This window comes from Neopsephotus bourkii, unplaced genomic scaffold (genome assembly GCF_033783945.1).
Source record: "Neopsephotus bourkii isolate Nb327-2 ecotype Australia unplaced genomic scaffold, CSIRO-AGI_Nbou_v1 NB_1250, whole genome shotgun sequence".
Lineage (NCBI taxonomy): Eukaryota > Metazoa > Chordata > Aves > Psittaciformes > Psittacidae > Neopsephotus > Neopsephotus bourkii.
In genome coordinates, this window is record NW_026901735.1 from 4,874,399 (window position 1) to 4,895,832 (window position 21,434).

Consider the following 21,434-nt stretch of genomic DNA (forward strand, 5'->3'; position numbering starts at 1 on the left):
TAAACCTGAAGGTACAGCTTTTTATTCACCACCGTGAGACATACCAAGGACTGAAGTAAAAAGAAATCAGCATGTCAGTTGTACTTAACTCTCTTTTGATGAGGCACCCCCTTCGTAACAGCTATCAGTATTGTATTTAAATCGTATATATTGACAAAATGTAATCTACCTCTGTAAGCATTGTGCCATTCAACAGTACTACTATTAAATTTATATACCACAGTTTAAATTACATCCATTTCATGAATGGTAAAATGCTAAAACTCAAGTGTCTAACTGCCAAAATACAGCCTTACTGGAATGAGTACAATTTACAAATACAATAATTACATTTTAAAACCATTAACAATGTTACATCTAGAAGTAAATACTGTAGGACTGGTCAAGACGGTGTTTTCCAAGGAAAAAAAATGCTGAAAGTTGTCGACACTTCCAACAGACATGTCCCGAGTGCAGGATTTAGTTCATTTTCCTTTAACTGTAATTAAAATCCGTTCCACGCACAGCAGTCCTTGGGTATTTTTCCATATTATTTTCCACAGACTTGCATAAGCTTCCTTCAGTTATCAGCCAAGTATTTACCTAGAAATGGGATCAGAAATCAGCTGTGGCGACAGAGCAGCCCTGAGTCCTGGGGGATGGTCACCCACCTCTGCCAGACCCTACACCCAGGGCAACGCACGGGCAGCACATGGAAAAGTACTTGTATTTCTATGCAACAATGGGGCAAAAGCTCTTCCTGGAGATCCCCAGCCCTTGCTTTCTCCATGTAGGACCCGTGAGTGGAAAAGAACCCATGAAATTCAAGGCTCTCATAGGCAGCAGCAGGATTTATATCATGCAAAGGAGCTTTTGCCCTTCTGCCGCTGTCATGCCCTGATGTAGCAGGCCCTCTGGGCTTGAATGGTCAACACAAGCACTGCACGGGCAGTCCCAGGCATGCCAGCAGAGCGGAGGGGGCCATCATGGACACGGATCCCAAGAGGAGCCACCGATGAGGCACCTACCTGCCGCAAACCTCTTCTTGATGAGGGAGAAGCGGTAGCCGGCGCCGACGAGCTCGATGTCGCAGCTGGACAGCGTGCTCCCCTCGCTGGTGAACTGCACAGCCAGGGGGGCCGGGGTGCTGGGCCCCTCCGAGAGCTGGAACCGGGCCAGCAGAGACCCCACGCCTGCAATTTAAAATCCCATGAGATCATTCCAAGGCTGGAGGGGAATTCTGTGCATCCCAGAGCTGCGCTTGCCAGCAAAGGCAACGAGATGCCCAAAGCGATGCAAGCGAAGCACACTGCTCTGGTGGTACCCAACTCCTCAGTACCCCCTGGATGGGGCAGAGCAACCCCCCTCATCCTCCCAGCAGATCTTATCTTTTCAGACACTGCAGTGATATGATGCAGAGGAGCTGCATCAGTTACATGCGGAGAAGCACTGTGGTTCCTTAACCAGGATGCAACATGGGGCATCTGACTTCAGTGCAGAGGGTCAACAGAGCATAAGACATGGCAAACAACCTTGTCCAAACCAGGTGTGTTAATACCCATCTGTGATGCCAAAGCTGTTGGCAAAACAGTACAAGCAGTACATACCACTCTTTGCTCCTAGCTTTAAACAGCTCCCTCCCTAGCAAGCGCCAGCAGGCATCTATGTGTCTGTATTTGTGTGCAGGCGTGATAAACAGGTTACTGTCTGATTTAATTATTCAAAGTTAATAACATGCACATTTATAGGATTACCTCCGTTTTCTGACTTCTGAGAGATATCAGGGATCTTCCACAATATCCTTTGCTGATCAGCATTCCTAAAAACACATGAAGAGGAGAATTGGTTCAGCCTGGAGAAGAGAAGGCTCTGGGGAGACGTTTGGACAGTCTTCCAATACCTAAAGGGGCCAACAAGAAACCTGGAGAGGGGCTTGGGACAAGGGCCTGTAGGGACAGGCCAAGGGGAATGGCTTGAACCTGCCCGAGGGGAGACTGAGCTGAGCTCTTAGGCAGAAGCTCTTCCCTGTGAGGGTGCTGAGGCGCTGGCACAGGGTGCCCAGAGAAGCTGTGGCTGCCCCATCCCTGGCAGTGCTCAAGGCCAGGTTGGACCCAGGGGCTTGGAGCAAGCTGCTCCAGTGGAAGGGGTCCCTGCCCTTGGCAGGGGTTGGGGCTGGGTGAGCTTTGAGGTCCCTTCCAACACAAACCAGGCTGGGGTTCTTGAACACTGGCAGGGATGGGGCAGCCACAGCTTCTCCAGTTGTTCAGCCCTGACCCTTTGCTTGTGGGAATGGCAAGAAGAAAGCACCAGAGTGGGGTTGTATGCTTCCTGTGCAAGAGGAGGACAGGTTTGGGTCCCCAGCATTCCCCCACCCACAGCCGCTTCCCCAGGGTGATGCCGCTCCTGCAGCCAGGACAGCTGGTTTAGGCAGGGGCATGGCAGAAATAGCAAGCAAGCTGTTGCCCAGGGGAGCAGTTCTTACCACACAGCAGGAGGAAGCACAGCTTGAAGTTTGGTTACTCCTCCATCGACGGGCACGAGGAACTGGACGTTGTTTAGAGCTACCGGTGTGGTCATTGCCTCTGTATTGTATTTGTAGTCGATGCGGAGGTCAGTGCTTGCAGGGTCACAGCGCCAGCTCACTGCAAGGTTTAATGGAGTAGACTGAATACCCTGGGCAGACACCTTCCAAAATGACAGAAAAAACATTTAGTTTCCATAGGGGTGAAGGGAGAAAGCCCATTTTACAGACGCAGTCATTGCATTTGGTTTCAGAGGAGACAACACCCTGTGTTCCCATGGGAAAGTTTGAACTGGGCTCAAAGTCAGGCAATCCAAGTGACATACAGAAGGGTTACATGCCCCCACCTCACGTTATCTCCTCTCTGCACTAGGGAAATACCATCTTTTACATCTATAAGTTAAGCACACATTTTTTGGCATAGTTTATCTCACAATAAAGCTCCTACCTGGTACTTGAGCATATCCACATTGTAATAGGTGGCTTGTGGTTTCTGTTCCGATACCTTCTTTAGGTGAGTCATCAGATTTGGCATGTTGACCCAGAACTCCTTTGTGTTGGTGTCGCTCTGGATGTTGTCACTGCACAGAGGGAGAGTTAACACTCTGCATAAGCCACCTCAGCAGAAGAAAGCTTTTCTACCAAGCATGCAGGACAGCAGTGCCAGCCACCAGCTGGGACCACAATAACCCCATGTTTAGGGAAATAATCCCTTCCTCACACACATCTCTGGCTTGTCCTCAGTCACATCCAAGGAGGAACAGCAGATGCAACCTGTAGGTCATCTCGGTTTGCAAACAGGAGGTCTAATGAGCAGAGTGAGGCACAAAAGCAAACCCTATCAAAGCACTTGCACCTCTCTGCTGATGCTCTTCTGCCTGGCAAAGGGGCTGAGCTCAGAAGGGGTATGCAGCAAATAAGAAGCTCATGAAGTTCAACCGGGCCAAGTGCAAGGTTCTGCCCCTGGGTCAGGGCAATTGCCAGCACAAAGAGAGGCTGGGGGATACTGGATGGAGCATCCCTGAGGAGAAGGACTTGGGGTGTTGAGTGAGGAGAAGCTCCCCATGACCCAGCTCCAATGTGCACTTGAACCTGCCTGTATGCTGAGCTGCACCCCCAGAGCGTGAGCAGCAGCTTGAGGAAGGGATCCTGTCCCTCTGCTGCTTCTCCAGCTCAGGGCAGGCCTCCAGGGAAGATACCCCGGGCCATGTGTTTTTGCACAGCACCCTACTTTCCTGGATACCCGCATTCCTTTGGGATGCCGGCGGGGTGGGTGCTCACCAGCAGAGGAGCTGGGGGTTTGGCAGGACGTGCTCCAGCCTGTTGTAGTTCAGCACGCGGAAGGTGAGCACCGCTGGAGCGGGGTTGTTGGCAAAGTGTCGGGTGATGCCCGCGGGAAACGACAGCACCATCTCCCCCGTGATCTTCACAATACACCTGCAGCGCCGAACAGACACCAAGGGGGGAGGAAATGAGGGGCTCAAAATGCAGCAGGAGGGGACAGTGCAGTGACAGCCCCCTCTTCCCGCCCACCACACTGAGGGAACAACCTCCTGTGGTCCTAAACCAGAGCAAGCAAAGTCTGGCCACTTGCTAGGGATGGGGGCTGATGTTCACGGGGATGCCCCATGAGCATCCTGAGCCTGGACCTCTGCCTGGTGCACTGATACACTAAGAGCAAAACACCTCCTTTCCTCCCTCCCTACACTCACCCAAGCCTCAACAGCACCCTAAGCCTGTCCTGACCCCAGGACCCCCATATCAACACCCAGACCCCATCGGTTGGCACCTACTTGCTTGGGTCAGCCCCTTTGAAGTACGCATTGACCGTTTCCGTGAAGGCAGCAGCGACGGGCAGGGTGTCCTGTGCCCCCATGGTCAGGGGGCTCGGGCCCCGTGATGAGCCTGCAACAGAGCAGAAACCTCCACTTCTTACCTGCAAAGAGAACCCGCACTGCTCCCCCCAGCACCAGGGCAAAGGGGTGCTCCCCATGAGCCCCGGCCTAGCTTTATGGGCAAACAATAGCAGCAAGTCCCCCAGGCTTTGGATGAGGCTTTAAAAGCACTCTGAAATGATCTTTCTCCCTCCCAACCCGCTCAAGCAAGCAAAGAAATAACAGAGGCGCCCAGGCAGGAGCAGCATGCAGGGCAGCACCCCCGGCACGGCTCCGAGGGGCTGCCACACAACAGGCTTTGCATGACAGTTTTTGCAGTAGGTTTCTGGGTTCCAGCAGGAGGGATCCTGGAGGTTCCTTATCCCTTGGCTGGAGAGCTCAGGTTGCCTGTGGGAAAGTGGGATGTCAGCAGGTTTCCTGCCCTCATCCTGCCTACAGGAACCCCAACCGTAGGGAGACCCTGCAATCCCTGGCATGCTCCCCTTTCCTGCCTGGCAAAACCCCCTGCTCACCCCACCAAGCCCATGGCACGCTACAGCACATCTGCAAATCATCATACATCTGGAATTGCAAAGGAGAACATGGGACTGGGTGCAAGAGCCAGAGCGGTCCATCCACAGTAACAATAGAAGGGGAAAAGTTTGCTTTGGTCATGCTGCATATCCATGGATGCTAGCCAGGCTCTAAATAATTCATCCCTGCACGATCACACACAGGTTTCCCTTTGCTGGCCAGGAATGCCGGTCACTGAACAACAACTGAAAATGAAAGCATCACTGCAAGAGGATGCCAGAAGCTCTGGGCATGGTGGGGACCCTGCATGGGGAGCAATGTCTTGCTCCTTGTGCCCACCACCAGGAGGAAAGTGATGTGGACTGTTGGCACAGCAAAGCTTTCCTCTTTTCCCCAAGGAAACTGCTGGAATATCAGCTTGGGGTTGATTTCTGGTCACTCCCCCAATGTACAAGGTGCTGATCCCCTGGGCACCCAAAAAAGCCCTCAGGAGGTCACCAGCCCTGTGCTAGCATCACCAGTTCATATTTTTCTGCAGTGTACCATTTTGGAACCCTTTCTAGTATCACAGTTTATGTATCAGGTTAAGCACAAGGATTGTTTTACCCCAAACCAGCTAAAAAGGGATGGCGAAGGTCTCTGGAGGGGCAGCTTCCTCAGGGACCCTGACACCCCCTTTACTGTTACCTTCATTTACAGTGCCTGAATCAGGCAGGTGGAAGGGGCTATTAGGTGAGCCCAGGGTTTTGTTTAGACATACAAGCACGGGCCAGCTTGAACCCAATCCATACAACATTAAATGCTGGCCTGGGGAAGGGCAGCACCTCCACAGGCAGCGGAGCAAAGCAACCGAGTGAAATGCAGCTTGTCTCTGGTGAGCTCCTGCTCAGCCTGTCCTCAAAAACACCCCCCTCCCTTCTTCATCTGCTGCTTCCCACCGCTGCCCTGTTGTCTGTTGCTTTCTTCTTTGCATCTAAGCAAGCTGCCGTGGGTTTTGTGTGAGGTACAGTGAGGTCCTGGCTCACCGCTGCATGTCTTGTGCGAGTAGATAATAGGGTTTGGCTGCAGGGAATCAGGATTCATAACGTTTCCTGAGGAAAGGGCTTCTGTCACTTAAATTACACTCTGAGTTGTGATGTATTAACTGTGAAAGAACGTGGCATTCGTAGGATTCCTCCTGCCTTACAAATCCATCCATGCAGGCAGTGAGTTAATGCATAAAACCACAGCCACTCCCTCACAGAGGCACACATGAGCTTCTCCAGTGCTGGGATTTTCCCTTCCAATGTCTAATGGAGCCTAAAAGGGTGTAAAAAATTAATGTAGCCACACATCTCCTCTTGGACATACATTTTAAAAGGCTCAGGGGAGTGATTTCAGTCACGGCCTGGACTAGCGATGCTCAGTAAGGGCAGCGCATCCGAGTGCCCCAGCACCCGGGATGGGCAGGCTGAGCATGTCACACACAGAGGACAGACCCATCACCACACACACATTAATTATCCTAATGACCCCAGGGAGGCAGCCTGGGCTCCGCAAGCCTTCTGCTTCTGAGGCCCCAGCCCCGAGCTATGCATCCATCAGGAACGCAGCCAACATCCCGTTAAAGAGCTGACACTTCCCATCAGCGCCAGCCACGCAAAGGCAACATGTTTTGTATAAACTCTTTCCACGACACAACTAATGGGTTATCGGGGAGCACAGCCTCGCTCCACACACACAGCAACCACCCCACAGCACCTAGAATCCAGCTGAACACAGTGGGATATTCTCATCACATCCACCCAGAAATACAGATGGGATTCAAAGCCATCAATACAGACTGGCTATAGAGGGGAGAAAACTGGAGGTATCACTCAGCAGGGGAACACCGGGTTAATCTCAGCAGGGAAGGTGAGAGGAAGGTCTTTAGCCATCCAGCGGCAGCAAACCCCATTATCCTTGGCAATGCAATCATTGTTATTTGGGAGAGGAAAAAAGCCACCTCCTGAATATACGTGCTCTGGCACCAGCTGGGTTTAGCCTACACCCTGCACTGGGACATCAAATGAGGGGCTGGCATCTCTTATACCAATGTGCCTTACCCCTGATTTTCAGTCTCATTTCTTCCACTCATTTATCTGCATGTACAGGAGATTTCTTCATTCTCCAGAAGGAAAATCCTGTGTGCAAGAATAAACCAGCTCATCTCACATAGCTCTATCACCAGGCTCAGGTGGCCTTTCAAAATCTGAGTCCATATGAACAGCAACCAAACATCCTCCACATTTCCAATCTGGCTTTGCAGAAAGATCATGAGGATGGAACTGGCATTCCTGGCTCTCAGTTCCCTCCACACTTCCCTCATGAACCTCATATTCTTCTCTTAATGGCTTCAGAGACTAAACAACTCTTTCAGTTAAAACTTTGATGTGAAAAGAAAAGTATACTCTATTTTAAACCCGAGAATTCTCTTCCAGAAACCCGAGAGACAAGTCTGGTTCCTCCGGAACGCCTCCACCAAAAATCCGGCTTTTCAATGACTGCTTCAGAAGTCATTTAGAGAAGCTTCTCCTTTTGGCAAAATGACCTGATAATCCTGGAGGGGAAAAACCCCCAACACTTTATGAAGCTTTGGACCCAGCCATATGCAGCTCACCAGGTTCATTTGCCTTATTTTCCCTACACAAAGGTGGAAGATACAGATGTGGAGTAAAGATGGCTGAGTACCAGTGATCCTGGTAGGCAGCTCTGCCCGTGTATACAGGAGAGCATCACCAAACTTCACTGTGTCTCATCACACATGAACACACTGCCCCACGTTCTGCAAATGCACGGATCCTAGCACAGAAAAACCCAAGCCCAGAAACACAAGATATCCAAAAGACCTGCTCGAGTGCAGAGGAGGCCATGGAGATGCTGCGAGGGCTGGAGCAGCTCTGCTCTGGAGCCAGGCTGAGAGAGCTGGGCTGGGGCAGCCTGGAGAAGAGAAGGCTCCTGAAGGGGAGACCTGAGAGCAGCTCCAGTGCCTAAAGGGGCTGCAGGAAAGCTGGAGAGGGGCTTGGGACAAGGGCCTGTAGGGACAGGCCAAGGGGAATGGCTTGAACCTGCCCGAGGGGAGACTGAGCTGAGCTCTTAGGCAGAAGCTCTTCCCTGTGAGGGTGCTGAGGCGCTGGCACAGGGTGCCCAGAGAAGCTGTGGCTGCCCCATCCCTGGCAGTGCTCAAGGCCAGGTTGGACACAGGGGCTCAGAACAATCTCTTTCACAAGCAGCCAGCGTTCCCTGGACAAGCGCACCTCCTGCTCCAGGCCATCCACACTGCCAGGACAAAGTGTAAGATTTTCAATATACCATTCCAAAACATCAATATACAAAACCACAGGAAACCCCCCAAATACTGAATGTTCTCACAGTGCTGGTGCTAGACTGAGCGAGGAGGAGAGGAAACACGGTGCCAGGTTATAACTCCTGAGGGATACAAAGGTGGCTGCTTTCACCCAGCATCAGCTCTTCCTCCATGGCCCCCTCCCAGGTCTATGCCAGGAGCTGACATTGGAATGGGGAACATCAAGTGGGGACCTTGGGACCCAGCCACTGTGGCTGATGAAAAGCCAAGAAGGAAGGAAGAAAGAAACCACTCTCCTGGTTACCACCACCTCCATCCCTGCCTTCTGCTGCTCCTACAGCTTCACGCTCACCAGAATGGGGTTTGCTCTATAAATACAAGCAGCCCATGCTCAACAGCTATTTACTGGAAGGCACACACTTATGGATCACATATGGGATCCGTCCTCCAGTATGTCCCATGCCATCAGCATCTCCAGTTAGCCCCAGCACAGCTCTGCCTGCAAGCACTACAGCAGCTCCAAAGCTGGTTTTAAAGCACCAATTCCTGCTGCTAGCAAACCTCCCTGCTTTGCTGTTTTACAAGGAAGCATGTTGGCATGTTGTCTGTGGGATGAGGCTTCTTCCAAAGCCTCAGGGCTCTCATGCGGGGCTGGCTGCCCAGCACTGGTGCCTCTGCCCTGTCCAAGATGTGATGCTGCTCAGAGAAGCTGCCATCCACCCCAAAACAAGCTCTTCTCCCCCTGCATCCTCCCCAAAGAGGCTTCTCATTGACTAGGGTCCCCAGAACTCACAACACCTCTGAGCAGCCACCCCGGCAGCACAACCTGTCGGCATTTCAGTGATGCTTGCTGGCAATGCAGTATGCATCCGACCCCTCACCATGGAAAAATCCAATGGGAAGAGGGCCGTGGCTTGGCAAAGAACCCATCACCCTTTGGTTTGTAATTAACCACACTGTGCCACAGCCTGCTCAGGGTGACGAGCAGCTCGCAAGGGAGAGTAGAAAGAAGCCCTGGTTGACAGAGTCAAGTTCCTCGGCAGTGCAAGCGGTTTTGGCTCTCTGGTTTCCACCGCAGTCTCGGTATGAGAAGAGTCTTTTGGGTTTTGGTTTGTTTGGGTTGGTTTTGAATGAATAAACAGGGAAACAGATCATCAGGACAAATAGCACAAATCAAAATGATTCCGGATCGAACTTGCGATGTCATCTAAGTAGCTGCAGCATTTTGCATGGAAAGCCGGACTGGAGCCTTGGAAGGAAACCGCGGGAGTCAGAGAGCAAGAGCAAGGGGAGCAAGTGGTTACCGGGTATGCTATGCACTACTTACCTTCGAAAGTCAAATAAAACTTTCCTCTGTCAAACCAAACGAGGGAAGGCTGTTCATTCTCTGTATGGCCAGGAGTTGAAGCGGGATGGGAAAGGTTAAGGAGAGGGAGAGAGAAGGATACAGTGTGAGTCACAGAGCAGGTCATTTATCTCGCTACGGGGAGGGGACGAGGTGCTGCAAGCCGTTCACGTGCAAGGAAAGGAGGGGCTTGAAACTCTGGTTTTGGCTTAGGAAACAGAAAGCAGAAAGCAAAGCTATGGAAGCCCAGATGGAAGAGTATTTTTGCCTGCTTGGTAAGGATTTCAGGGGGGTTTCTCTTTCTTTGTCTAGAGTAGAAGCAGCTTCTTGGCTCATGCACTCCAATAGCGTATCCTAACTGCACTGATTTTAGGAGCCATGCCCTTATCCTCTTCAAGTCCGGTGATGTCTCAGACAACAGCGTTTTCCCAGTGGGATGCTGAGCCGCATGCCACACCGGTGTGCAGAGTAGGTGACAGTGAAACATAGGTGCTTTGTGTTGCATTTCAGGACATGAAACTTGCGGATAAACAGACACACTCACACAGAGCAGGAGATGCCTAGCTGGAAGTTTCCCTTTCCTATCTACAACCACCAGCTCCCTGCACTCAAACTGCTTCAAGAGCCACATTGGATAACAAGTCCTGTCAAAATAACTAAGGGCAGGGGTGGAAAATGACGTTTTGAGCTGTTAAATTAACCTTTTTGAACTCAGGAGGTGATGGTGTTTCACCTCAAAGTCCTTTTGGTCACTCAGAAACTGTCATGCAAGGTGCTGTGAGCGATGGGTGCCGGGGCGCAGGGTGCCCGCAGCCTCCCCACTCCAAAGCCAAGATGTCTTGACAGTGCCCTGCTAATACAGTACCTGCAGGCGTCTCACAGCGCCTTTCAAACGTGAGCAGTTTGTCAATAAAAGCATCATCCTCTGATACCACAAGCAGAAGAAATGCAAAAGAAAGGAAACAAAACAAGAATGAAAAAGCGAACCCCAAATGAAATCGAGCAGCGCGTTTAACAACGGGAAGAGACAGAGCAGGACCTTAATGAGAAAAGTAACAGGCGCTGACATAGGAAGAACAGCTTCTTTCCCTGCAGTGAATTATTCAGACTGCACATGCAACCACAACGAAAGCAAACCAGACCAGCACAGAGGACAAGTAAAGGAAAAGGCACTGGAACAGAACGCTCAAGGAAGTTGTGAATGCCCCATCCCTGGCAGTCTTCAGGTTGGACACTGGAGCTTGGAGCAAGCTGCTCCAGTGGAAGGGGTCCCTGCCCGTGGCAGGGGTTGGAGCTGGAGGAGCTTTAAGGTCCCTTCCAACCCAAACCATTCCATGATTCTATGATTCTATGACATAACTCTTCCACATGCTCTTTGGACTAATTTCATCAGACTTTGCCATGGAAAACAAGAGATGCAGAGCGTACTGGAGGTGGACCCAGCAGCAAGTGCTCTCATGGGATCTCCAAAGGTCCCCGACCCGCTGTTGTGCCCAGACATCCCTGCTCCCTGCCCTGTGCACCTTTTACCTTATCTTCTCTGTATTCTGAGTGACAAACCCATGATGGGTTCGCAGCCAGCACAGTAAGGGGAGTGCTGAATAGATGCTCACCCAGCACCACTGCCCAGCCTCGCCCTGGCCACCTTGGTGGGGAGAATGGGGAGATGCTTGGTCTTTCCCAGAGTGGCTCCCAAAACCCATCTGCCCCTGCCTGCCCCCCATCCAGCTTATCCCAGGCCAAATCCTGGCAATAAGGCACCCACCACTTTGTCTGCATGGAGCTGGAAAGGCAAACATGGAGATGCTGCTGCTGGCTGCCATGTTCAGTGTCCCTCTGCCATGGGGTGACCCCAGAGCCCTGATTTCATCTCCCTGCCAAGGAAAGCCCCAGTGAAAGTGATAGGAACCAAGGGGCTGGAGCACCTCCTGTATGAAGATAGGCTGAGAAAGTTGGGGTTGTTCAGCCTGGAGAAGAGAAGCTGTGTGGAGACCTCAGAGCAGCTCCCAGTATCTGAAGGGGGCCTATAGGGATGCTGGGGATGGACCCTTCATTAGGGACTGTAGTGACAGGACAAGGGGTAATGGGTTAAAACTGAAACAGGGGAAGTTTAGATTGGATATAAGGAGGAAATTCTTTCCTGTGAGGGTGGTGAGGCACTGGAATGGGTTGCCCAGGGAGGTTGTGAATGCTCCATCCCTGGCAGTGTTCAAGGCCAGGTTGGACGAGGCCTTGGGTGACCTGGTTTAGTGTGAGGTGTCCTTGCCCATGGCAGGGGGGTTGGAACTGGATGATCTTAAGGTCCTTTCCAACCCTAACTGTTCTGTGATTCTATGAGGCCAGTGGACACATATTCTTACCTGCTCTGAATGCATCAGCCCCCACTGCTCAGGGTGGGTACATCTTTAAAAACATCAAGCAGCAATTTTTGTTCACAAAAATGTGTGCATTAGAGAGAAAACCAGTAACTTTTAACCTGAGAGCAGGACCCGTTGCCTGCTCAGCCTACAGAACCAGCACACGACCCCATTGCCTCCTGAAGACCCCACAGCGATCCCTGTCCTCAGCCTGGCTGCTCCCCTCCACCAAAATCATGTTCCCCACCATGCCAAGGCCACCAAGAGCAGCCAAAGCTGCAGGACAACGGGCACAGACAGGACCGACACACCGGGGATGCTCGGGGCTGGCCAGCCCCTTGCTTGAGATGCTTCCTTTTCTCCACAGCACGCTGTGACGGTGACCAACAGCCGGCAAACAGGTACAAGCATCTACAACACCTCGAGAGTGAAGCAAACAACAGGACGGAGACGCAGGTCGGACACTCCAGTAAACCTACAGGGAGGGTTTGGATGGACACCATGGGGATGGTACCCACTGCACGGCACATGGAGCTGGGTGGTGGTGCCACCACTCCCCATGGCTCCTAAGGTGACAGCAACAGGACATGCTGCAGCCAGGACCATGGCCGAGCACACACAACCACCAGCCTGGTTCAGCTTCTCAGAGGGTTGGGGTTCCAGCTCCCCGTATGGAGCCCATCAGGCAGCCCTCACCAGTGATGGACTGCAGAGCTCCTTCCCCACCGCGCAAACCAGGAGTGCTCACCACAGGAGACATGGAAAGGAAAGGAAAGAAAAAGGAGGAAGGTGTTCCTGGAAGATGGAGCTGCAGGAAGCAAGGGGCAGCAGGGCTGGCAGCCGGGTGGGATGGCAGGGATGGAGGAGGAGGAGGGAGCGCCAGCAGCCAGGACGGAGGGGATGGAGGGGATAGAGGGGTTGGAAGGGATGGAGGGGAAGCACAGGGGGGGCCTGGCATATGGAGCCTGGGAGCTGCCAGCCAGACTTCATTCACATTTCTTGTTTCAGGCCCCAGCGAGGGGCCGAGAGGGGGTTGGCAAAAGCCATGTTTGTCAGGACATTACTCCAAAACAAAACTACAGCACTTGTGTCCAGGTAACGGTTTGGAAGGGCCTCTTCCAAGACCCATTTCCCACTGCCACTTTAAGGGGAGGTTTGAATTTAGGTCATTCAAAGAGATACAGTATTAGTTGTCTCCTGGATCCCAAGGTCTGGCTTCCAGCCCCCCTCCCCTCCAGGCACAAGCATCTTCTGCCATAAAAAGCTTATTTTGACCAAATGTACAGACCATAATCACAATGTATATTACATTCACTTGGTGACAACCTCTACCTTCACCAAACAGTCATCTTCCCCAACATCTGGGGCTGCCACAGAGCAAGCTTCCCTAGCAGCATCACGCTCATGACACATCACACCCCCCCTCAAATCCCTCTTTGCGTTTAAAAGCCTGATGAAAGCTAATGAATGTCAACCCGAAGAACCATCCTGAAGGACATTCAGAGGTAGGAAAGGGGAAAGAACAGCAGTGCTGTATGTGTTTACCAACGGTGGGAGTGGTGGCTGCACTCAGGGAATTGGTGGAAGATATGGAAGAAGTACTTTCAGCCCGGGCTAAAGGTGCTATCGGAGGAGGGCTGGAGGAGTGAATAGGAGGGCTGAAAGGCCTGGACTGTAGAGAAACATAAAACAACAGCAGGTTAAAGGAAATAAGCACAGCAACATTTGCATCAAACAAACAGAAGCCTTCGCATCAAGCCGTAACCCTCTACATACCTCCAGGCCCACCGGTGCCACTGGCATCCCAGGGCAGCCCCAAGGGGTTAGTGCAAGCCTGAACCACTTTAGTTCTTCTAGTGCCAACAGCATTTTAGTCTGGCCCTAGAAAACTGCCAGATGATTCCCAGCATCTTGTGGGTCTGGGTGTTTGAAGTCCCCATCCCCACCGAGCATGGGAATTCCATGGCCATTAGATGGACTGAATGCACTTAGTGTTGAGAAGGGAGCAGTGCCCATCACATGCCAGCTCACCAGGGAACAGTGCCCATCATGTGCCAGCTCTTTTGTGTCTTTAAGGATCCTTTGTGGATTCCAGACCAGTTGGACACAGGGGCTTGGAGCAAGCTGCTCCAGTGGAAGGGGTCCCTGCCTGTGGCAGGGGTTGGAACTGGAGGAGCTTTAAGGTCCCTTCCAACCCAAACCAGGCTGGGATTCTGCAATAACTTTATATCTATAAACACTCTCTACAACTTACCTGCAGCAGCCTGGACAGAACCCAACAGCCCAGCCAGCACATTATGGTGATGGTCACCCCCTCCCCTAGCCAGACACCCTTCCCAGCACAGCCAGAGCTGGCTTGCTCTGCTCATTAACCAGACTGGGACTGGAGACCCCCCTCCCCTCCCAGTGCACAGCACACCCCTGACCATGAACATACCACATCAGCCACAGCGGGCTTGCCGGGGGGCAGCTTGGGCCGGGATGGGGGCCGGGGTGGTGGCGGTGGCGGGGTGCTGCAGGTAGCCAGCGGCGTGCCGGGGCGAGCCGGGGATGAGGACCCTGCAACAGAGGAGAGCTGTGAGTGCAGTGCAGGTTGGACCCAGAGCTGCCCACCCCGTGCCCAGCTGGGTGCAGGGACCAGAGCCGGTGTGGGTGCTCCCGCATGCGCTGCACACACTCCCATGGATCATTGCTCCACACCAGCAGCACGGAGAATTGCTTTTTGGCGTTGCCAATGCGAGTGGGTTTCTCACAGGGAATCCCTATCTGTGCCGGTTACTTGACTCCCTCAGCCAGGATCCCTGGGCAGGGGTGATGGAGGAATCTTATGGCTTTCCTGAAAACCACACATGGGCAGGAGGAGAACGATGCCTCCCCCCTGCAGCAACTGATGTCGATGCCCCAGCTCCTGGGGTGTCAGAGCCAGTGAGCAGGGTCAGTCCCCCACCATGGCAATGAGGGGTCCTGGTCAGAGGGGTAAAGCTTTGCCTGAACAAAGAAGAGTGGAAGAGCAAGGTTACCAGATTTCCTGGAAGCTGAATGTGTTTTCCAGCCCTCTGGAAGTGTTTCAGAGAAGAGGGTGCTGCTGTTGGGATTCCTGTGGATCCCAGCAGCCACTGCCTTGCTGCAACGGGGAACTTTCTGCAGTCAAATAGAAGTGCTATCCGATGCTGAAGAGGATGCTCAGCAGATTGGTCTGCTCCAGGCACAGCAGTTCCCCCCAGGTAAGTTCAGACAGTAAATCCTGGCTGTTCACTTGCACAACTCCAAAATTCAAACCTTATTTATTTAGAATCCTAACCTGGGAACCACAGCGTTGATTTTTCCTTCCTTATCCCAATGAAAGCCTGACAAACCAGGAATTATTCAGAGAAAGCAGCTACCAGCACTGTACGAGTGTCAGAAGGTGGAGGCTTCAAAGGTGCCCTTTGCTCCAGCTCAGAAGCAGACACCAGCTAGCCAAAGCCCTGCCAGACCTCAGCCTTCATGCAGGGCGGTTTAGACTTCAGGTATTGAAGGTCCCTGGGAGACCCATGTACGTACCTCTAGATAGTCTCTACAACAACAGAGTGTGGCACCAGGTTGTAAACCAGCATGAATCAGAAGCCTACTTAGATGCTGGGCTTGGAGCAAGCTGCTCCAGTGGAAGGGGTCCCTGCCCGTGGCAGGGGTTGGAGCTGGAGGAGCTTTAAGGTCCCTTCTAACCCAAAGCATTTTATGATGATTCCATGCTGGTCCCAGCCCTTGGTCACATCCAGGAACCCAGGCTCCCATGGGACATGAAGGCAGGAAGGTGCCCTAGGATGATCTGGCTCCATGGCATGTGAAAGCCCAGGGAAGCAACAGTGGTCATGGAAAGGTGCAGAAGGCAGGAGCAGAATGGTGCTGGATTCACACTGTGCATCCAGACTGGCTGCCACAGGATGCAGCTTTCCAAAGATTTCCATGATTTCGATAGGGGATTTCAATACTGCATTTTTAGAGCCCGCTGTCCTGGGTAAGGCTGAGGCGTGAGTGGGCTGCAAAGCACACCAGACAGGAGATGATTCCTGGGGAAGACACATGGATCCTCCCAAGCAGGCAGCGCTGCCTTGCCAAGTGGGTTTTCTCCATCCATCCGGAGCCACCGGCACATCTGCATCCCGCAGATCTCTGCTCACACATGGCACTGCCTCACTCGGCATGGAGGTGGGGAGCAGTGTGGGAAGAAGCTTGCTCTTTCCTGCTGCCAGTCTCCTGGAGAAGTCTCGGCTCCAACCAGTGCCCCAGCAGTCAGTCTCTGTCCCACTCACCCACCCCACCAACCCAGCACAGAAAAGACATCACCACTGAAGCAAAGCCACACTTGCAGCAACAGCCACGCTCAGGGGGATGGCCCCAGCGCCCTACATACAGCTGTGGAGGTGGCAAGCCCCCAAAGCAACAGCATGGCCTTCAAGCTCACATGAGGCTGGTGACAGCGGTTGGACACCCCACACACCCATCATCTCCCACCACTGCCTGCATGGAGCTGCAGGGGTAACCCTCCAGAAAACAGCTTTTCATGGATGCGGGATTGCTGGTGCGGATGGGATTTGCGCATCACACTTCACTGGTACAGAAAGTGCCCGGGGGTCAGCCTCTAAAGTGGCACGATCAGGTTGCACCTCCTCGAGCACCGTGGGCACTGTGTAAGCTGACCCCTGTGAGCTCCTTTGCCCTGATGGGCACACAGACATTCATAATTCAGCAGGTGAAGCCAGGCAGGCAGCACCATGCTCCATGAACCGCTCAGGTTCTGCCCTGGCGAGAGGTTCACCCTGGAAGCTGTTCCTCCCGAGCTGGCTGGGCACCCAAGCTCTCATGGTTGAGTGACCAAGCACCATTCAGCCCTGTGCTGCCTCTGAGTTATTTGGTATCTGCCACCCTGGGGTGACGATATGCAGTGATCTGTCCATCTGCAACAGATTTACACCCCCCTTGGTGTGAGGCTTGCTCAGATCATTCACCTGACATGGTTCCACCTATGTTCACTCGGAAGCCTACTGAGGATGGAGCTGCGGCAACAGCCAAGTTTTGCATGGTGGGGTTATGTGCGTAGCCAAAGTGGGAAGGACAGCTCGGGGAAGCTTTGGGAAGAGGCTGTCAGACCCATCCGACCATCAGACACGCAGCAAGGAGCAGGGCACAGGGGGACACAGGAGGCAGAGTGCAGACGCTGGACGCGGAAGCACGAGAGGGCTGGGTGGGAGCACGGCGCCGGGCACAGGCACAACCAGGCGGGGAGGGGATGACGGATGCAGTCACGGCCACCCCGAAGCACAGGCAAGGCCGCGGGACGTACCGCTGGTGCTGCCCGTGCCGCTGCTGCCGCCCGGTCCGGGTGAGGAGACCACCGTGCGGTAGGTGGGAGGCGGAGGGGGAGGCGGGGTCGCTCTTTGTCCCAGCCCAAAATCTTTGGGCGAGGCGACCGGCTCCAAGTTATCCTCCTTAAGGTGCTCCGAGGCCTTCTTGGGAACCTCTTCCAGGTGGAGCGGCGAGGGGAGCGGGCGCGAGGGCTCGGCTGCCGGGGCACCGGCCGGGCTGCCCGCTGCTGGGGACCCCGCTTTGTCCCGGGGCGTCCGCTCCGGAGTCGCGCTTTCCGGGGATTGATCGGAAAAATTGACCCACTTGTCTCCTGCGTTAACAGCAGCAGACCTGGGGGAGAGCACGGGGCCAAAGATGCTGTCCAAGTCATTGATGGACGGGAGTTTGTCACCCTTGAGCTCTGCTGCTGTCTGGTCCCCTCCTGTGGTCAAAGTAGTTGAGTTTACACTTAGCATGAACCCAGAGCACTGTGGTCGCACTATTGTCTACGGGGCTCTACATCAGCTACTTCCTACAGGAGATGCTGTAAAACCACCTTTTCTTATAAGCTGCCACGGAATATAATTCATGTGCAAGAAAGTTTCTGCATCACATCATGTGCCATGCAGAATGGACCACACTGGACTGAAATACATACACTGTATGAGGGAGCATGCACCCGAGCCAAGACTTCCTCATCATCATCGCTTCACACACAACAGTCCCATATCCTCCCAAAGTCTGAAGCTGGCTCTCAGCCTTTTCTCTGTCTCATCCAAATGATATTGCCACATCATTGTCATCACTCTGAATTATCAGCAGATATTAAACTTACGCACTCAGCTCTTGCACAGTCCACTAAATATATCTATTCATAAACACGTACATCTAAATACATCTGTTTAAACATGCTGGCTTGACACTCTCAAGAACTAGGACTGGGCATGCAGTGCAGGGAAGCAGACAAGGTGTATGTATTTCAGTTGCAAGCAGCAGCAGATAAGGGTATTTTAGGGTTCTGCTCACTGAGCTACCACACACTGTTGTTCCTATCCACCTTCCTAACCAACACAGACACAGGGCTCATCAGCAAAGCGTTACACATCCAGAGGAGGGAGATCCTCCTTCCTCTCTCTCATGCCCTGTTTTCTTGCATTCATGGTCCCCAGGGGCTGGAGCTTGGGGAGCTGGCAGCTCTCTAACACCAGGAAAGCTGCCCACTGCTTTGTGTCACACAGATTGAATGGAAGGATGGAGTGCGGACCATGGCCCTGCTACAGCCGTGTGCATATGGATAACACTAACATGCCCTCTGGGCTCCTCGTGTTGGCCTCCCACCCCTGTTCCTGCATTTGGGGGGAGCCATCTGCTGTTCTGCGTTTAAGGGATAAAATACAGTCTTGCTAAGACAAGGGGAAAGAGACTTCTGCTGCTTGCTCTGCTTAATGCACAGGCTGACGCGTGCAGCACCCCTGACCCCAGCAAATAAACCACAACACATGGCTGGGCATCATGTTTGCTCTGGTTGATGTCTGTAGGAGAGCGCTCTGCCAGTCTGGCTGCTTGCATGGACAAATCAAGCTATGGGAGCATGAATGAAATCCTGACAGAAAGAGCAGTCAGCTCAGAGCAGGGGATTTCTTCATGGCGATGGTGATGACCCCCCCAAGCTGGCTGCTCAGTACATGTGGGTGCAATGAGATGGTCTGTACCCATACAGTGCCCTACACAAAGACTGAGAACACACTTTCCTTCCCCAAACCAGCCCCCGAGCAGACAGCACCCTGCCAGCAACATGAATTATATGCTTATAAGCACTTTATGTCCTATTGCAGCGTTCAACATCATCTTTCAAACCCTTCTTTCAGGCTGTCCTTGGGTCCAGGTTCATTCTTTCTCCCAGCCCCAGGGAGCTTTTCCCACTGTCCCTGAGAGCACTAGGAGTCTGGGACCAGCAATCCCTCAGCACAGGCAGGCACTGCATACCCTGTTATTTCATAAGCGGACTGCACAGTGCTGCTCCAAGTAGTAACAGTGCTCTATTTATTCCCAATTTTGAGCAGGACTTTAAGGCTAATGATGCATTTCATTTCTAGAAATGAAATCGATCTGGAAATGAGACCCATTCCAAAGGCACTGGGGAAGAGAGCACACTAATTTCACCAGTATGACACCAAATTGGGTGTTAAAGGCATCTCTGCACCGATCCTAAAGCATCACCCTGACTGAAGCACCACGGATGCAGAGGAAGGAGGATGCACCAGGGCTAAATCTGCATCCGAAACTCAGCCACAGAGACACCACCCCCCGCCCCCAGAGCAGCCCCTGGATCAGCCTTCCAGGGCTGTGGAATGGCACAAAGGGCGGTGCTGGGCTCTTACCTATTCCCACTGTCAGAGGAGAGCCGGTGCGTGGCGGCGTGGCCGGGATGTTTTTCGGCGGGAGTGGTGGAGGTGCTGCAAAAAGAGCAGAGAGAGGGAAAGATTCAATGGGGGTGCATTAGGAATCATGGACTCCTATAATGGACTGGGTTGGAAGGGAGCTTAAAGCTCCTCCAACTCCAACCCCTGCCACGGGCAGGGACCCCTTCCACTGGAGCAGCTTGCTCCAAGCCCCTGTGTCCAACCTGGCCTTGAGCACTGCCAGGGATGGGGCAGCCACAGCTTCTCTGGGCACCCTGTGCCAGCGCCTCAGCACCCTCACAGGGAAGAGCTTCTGCCTAAGAGCTCAGCTCAGTCTCCCCTCGGGCAGGTTCAAGCCCTTCCCCTTGGCCTGTCCCTACAGGCCCTTGTCCCAAGCCCCTCTCCAGGTTTCCTGTCAGCAGGGAAAGGAGGATCTGGCAGCACCAAGCAACAATCACTGGTGGCTTTTTCTGTCGGGTTTTCATTGTTGTTGGTTTTAATCTTTAAGCCTTTGATTGGACTGATGATTTAAACCCCTGAATTACCATTTTAATTAAAACCCGTACCCTCTGAGGCACGTACCCGCCTCCGCGTTCCTCACGTGCTCATCCCGCATGAATCCGGGATGCTCATGTGGGAGGAGGAACATCATGGCTAATTAACCCAGTGCTGCTTTACAGGGGTATTTTGGCAAAGCAGATGCAGAATCAACTCAGTTGGAAAAGACCTTTAAGATCAGACAGTCTGAGGGTGCTATGTAAATAGCACCCAAGTCCTAAACACCTGGAGGCTTGGTTTCCTCCTCTAGATGGGGGTCAGCACCATTAACCATGGTGTCCCTGTCTCGCTTGGAACAAGATTATCCTTAAGGTCCCTTCCAGCCCAAACCATTCCATAATTCTATGCTGAAGCAACCATTCCAATCACGAGCATCACCATCCCCTGGCCAGCTCATGGTGTGACCAGGCATTGCCTTGGCCTTGCCACATCAGCACTGGCAGCCAGCAGCACCAGGGTTGGGGATGGGTTTGGCATGAAATGGGTTGTGCTAATTGCTAGTAAGGGGGGAAAGGAGCAGGGGAACAAGGAAGGAATAACTTTGCAGCTAGGGAGGAGGAGGAGACGTGATTCCCCTGGCTGCACCAGGCAAGGGGAAAAGTTCCAATGGAAACCAGGGATTTAGTGCTGTTTGCATGGAGAAACCGGTGTTTCCAACCTAAATAACCAGATCATTAGCATGAAGGATCAGGTGCTCCTTGCTCTGAGGGCAGGGTGGGTTTAACCCCTGGCTCCATGCAGGCCATTTGCCTTGGCTGGAGATGTTCCACATTGCACATTTCCCCAGGGAGGCTGTGCATCATCTCCCCCACCTTGGGTACCATCCATCCCATCCTTATCCAACCCGTGTCCTTCCTCCACCGTCATCACTGAAGCCAGGGGAAGTGAAACCCTCTAACCTGCTACATGACTAAAACCTGCACAATTCCAGGAGTTTGGATGTGGAAAAATTAAAGCTTTGATTCAGTTTCTGTATGTATTGAGTAATTTCTGGTTGATACTTGCACGGTCACTTACTTCCAGTTGGAAAAGGTCTCGGTAGCTTTGGGGACTCTATGCTTGTGTTGACGGGCTGGACCGAACCCCATATCTCAGGCTGGTCTATAGTGGCTGGAAAACAAACAGACACACATGTAAAGGTGATGATAAAGCCAACAGTCCAACAGATACCAACAGAGAGACCAGACATACTCACGTGACGAGAGGAAGCTAAA

The 21,434-nt window shown here is 52.8% G+C and overlaps 1 protein-coding gene across 1 annotated transcript in view; it reads right to left on the bottom strand.

Annotated features, from left to right (window-relative positions):
- SGIP1 (SH3GL interacting endocytic adaptor 1) overlaps nt 1-21,434 on the bottom strand; it is a 50,398-nt gene continuing 28,964 nt past the window's right edge. Inside the window, exons 11-23 of the mRNA XM_061364910.1 lie at nt 21,238-21,330; nt 19,642-19,716; nt 17,259-17,702; nt 14,373-14,494; nt 13,481-13,607; nt 9,561-9,620; nt 4,294-4,405; nt 3,782-3,937; nt 2,949-3,081; nt 2,462-2,664; nt 1,734-1,798; nt 1,008-1,172; nt 1-582 (exon numbers count right to left, since the gene is read on the bottom strand). Coding sequence (XP_061220894.1) covers nt 560-582; nt 1,008-1,172; nt 1,734-1,798; nt 2,462-2,664; nt 2,949-3,081; nt 3,782-3,937; nt 4,294-4,405; nt 9,561-9,620; nt 13,481-13,607; nt 14,373-14,494; nt 17,259-17,702; nt 19,642-19,716; nt 21,238-21,330 — 1,778 coding nt within the window. The 3' untranslated portion in view covers nt 1-559. The remainder of the gene's footprint in view (nt 583-1,007; nt 1,173-1,733; nt 1,799-2,461; nt 2,665-2,948; nt 3,082-3,781; nt 3,938-4,293; nt 4,406-9,560; nt 9,621-13,480; nt 13,608-14,372; nt 14,495-17,258; nt 17,703-19,641; nt 19,717-21,237; nt 21,331-21,434) is intronic.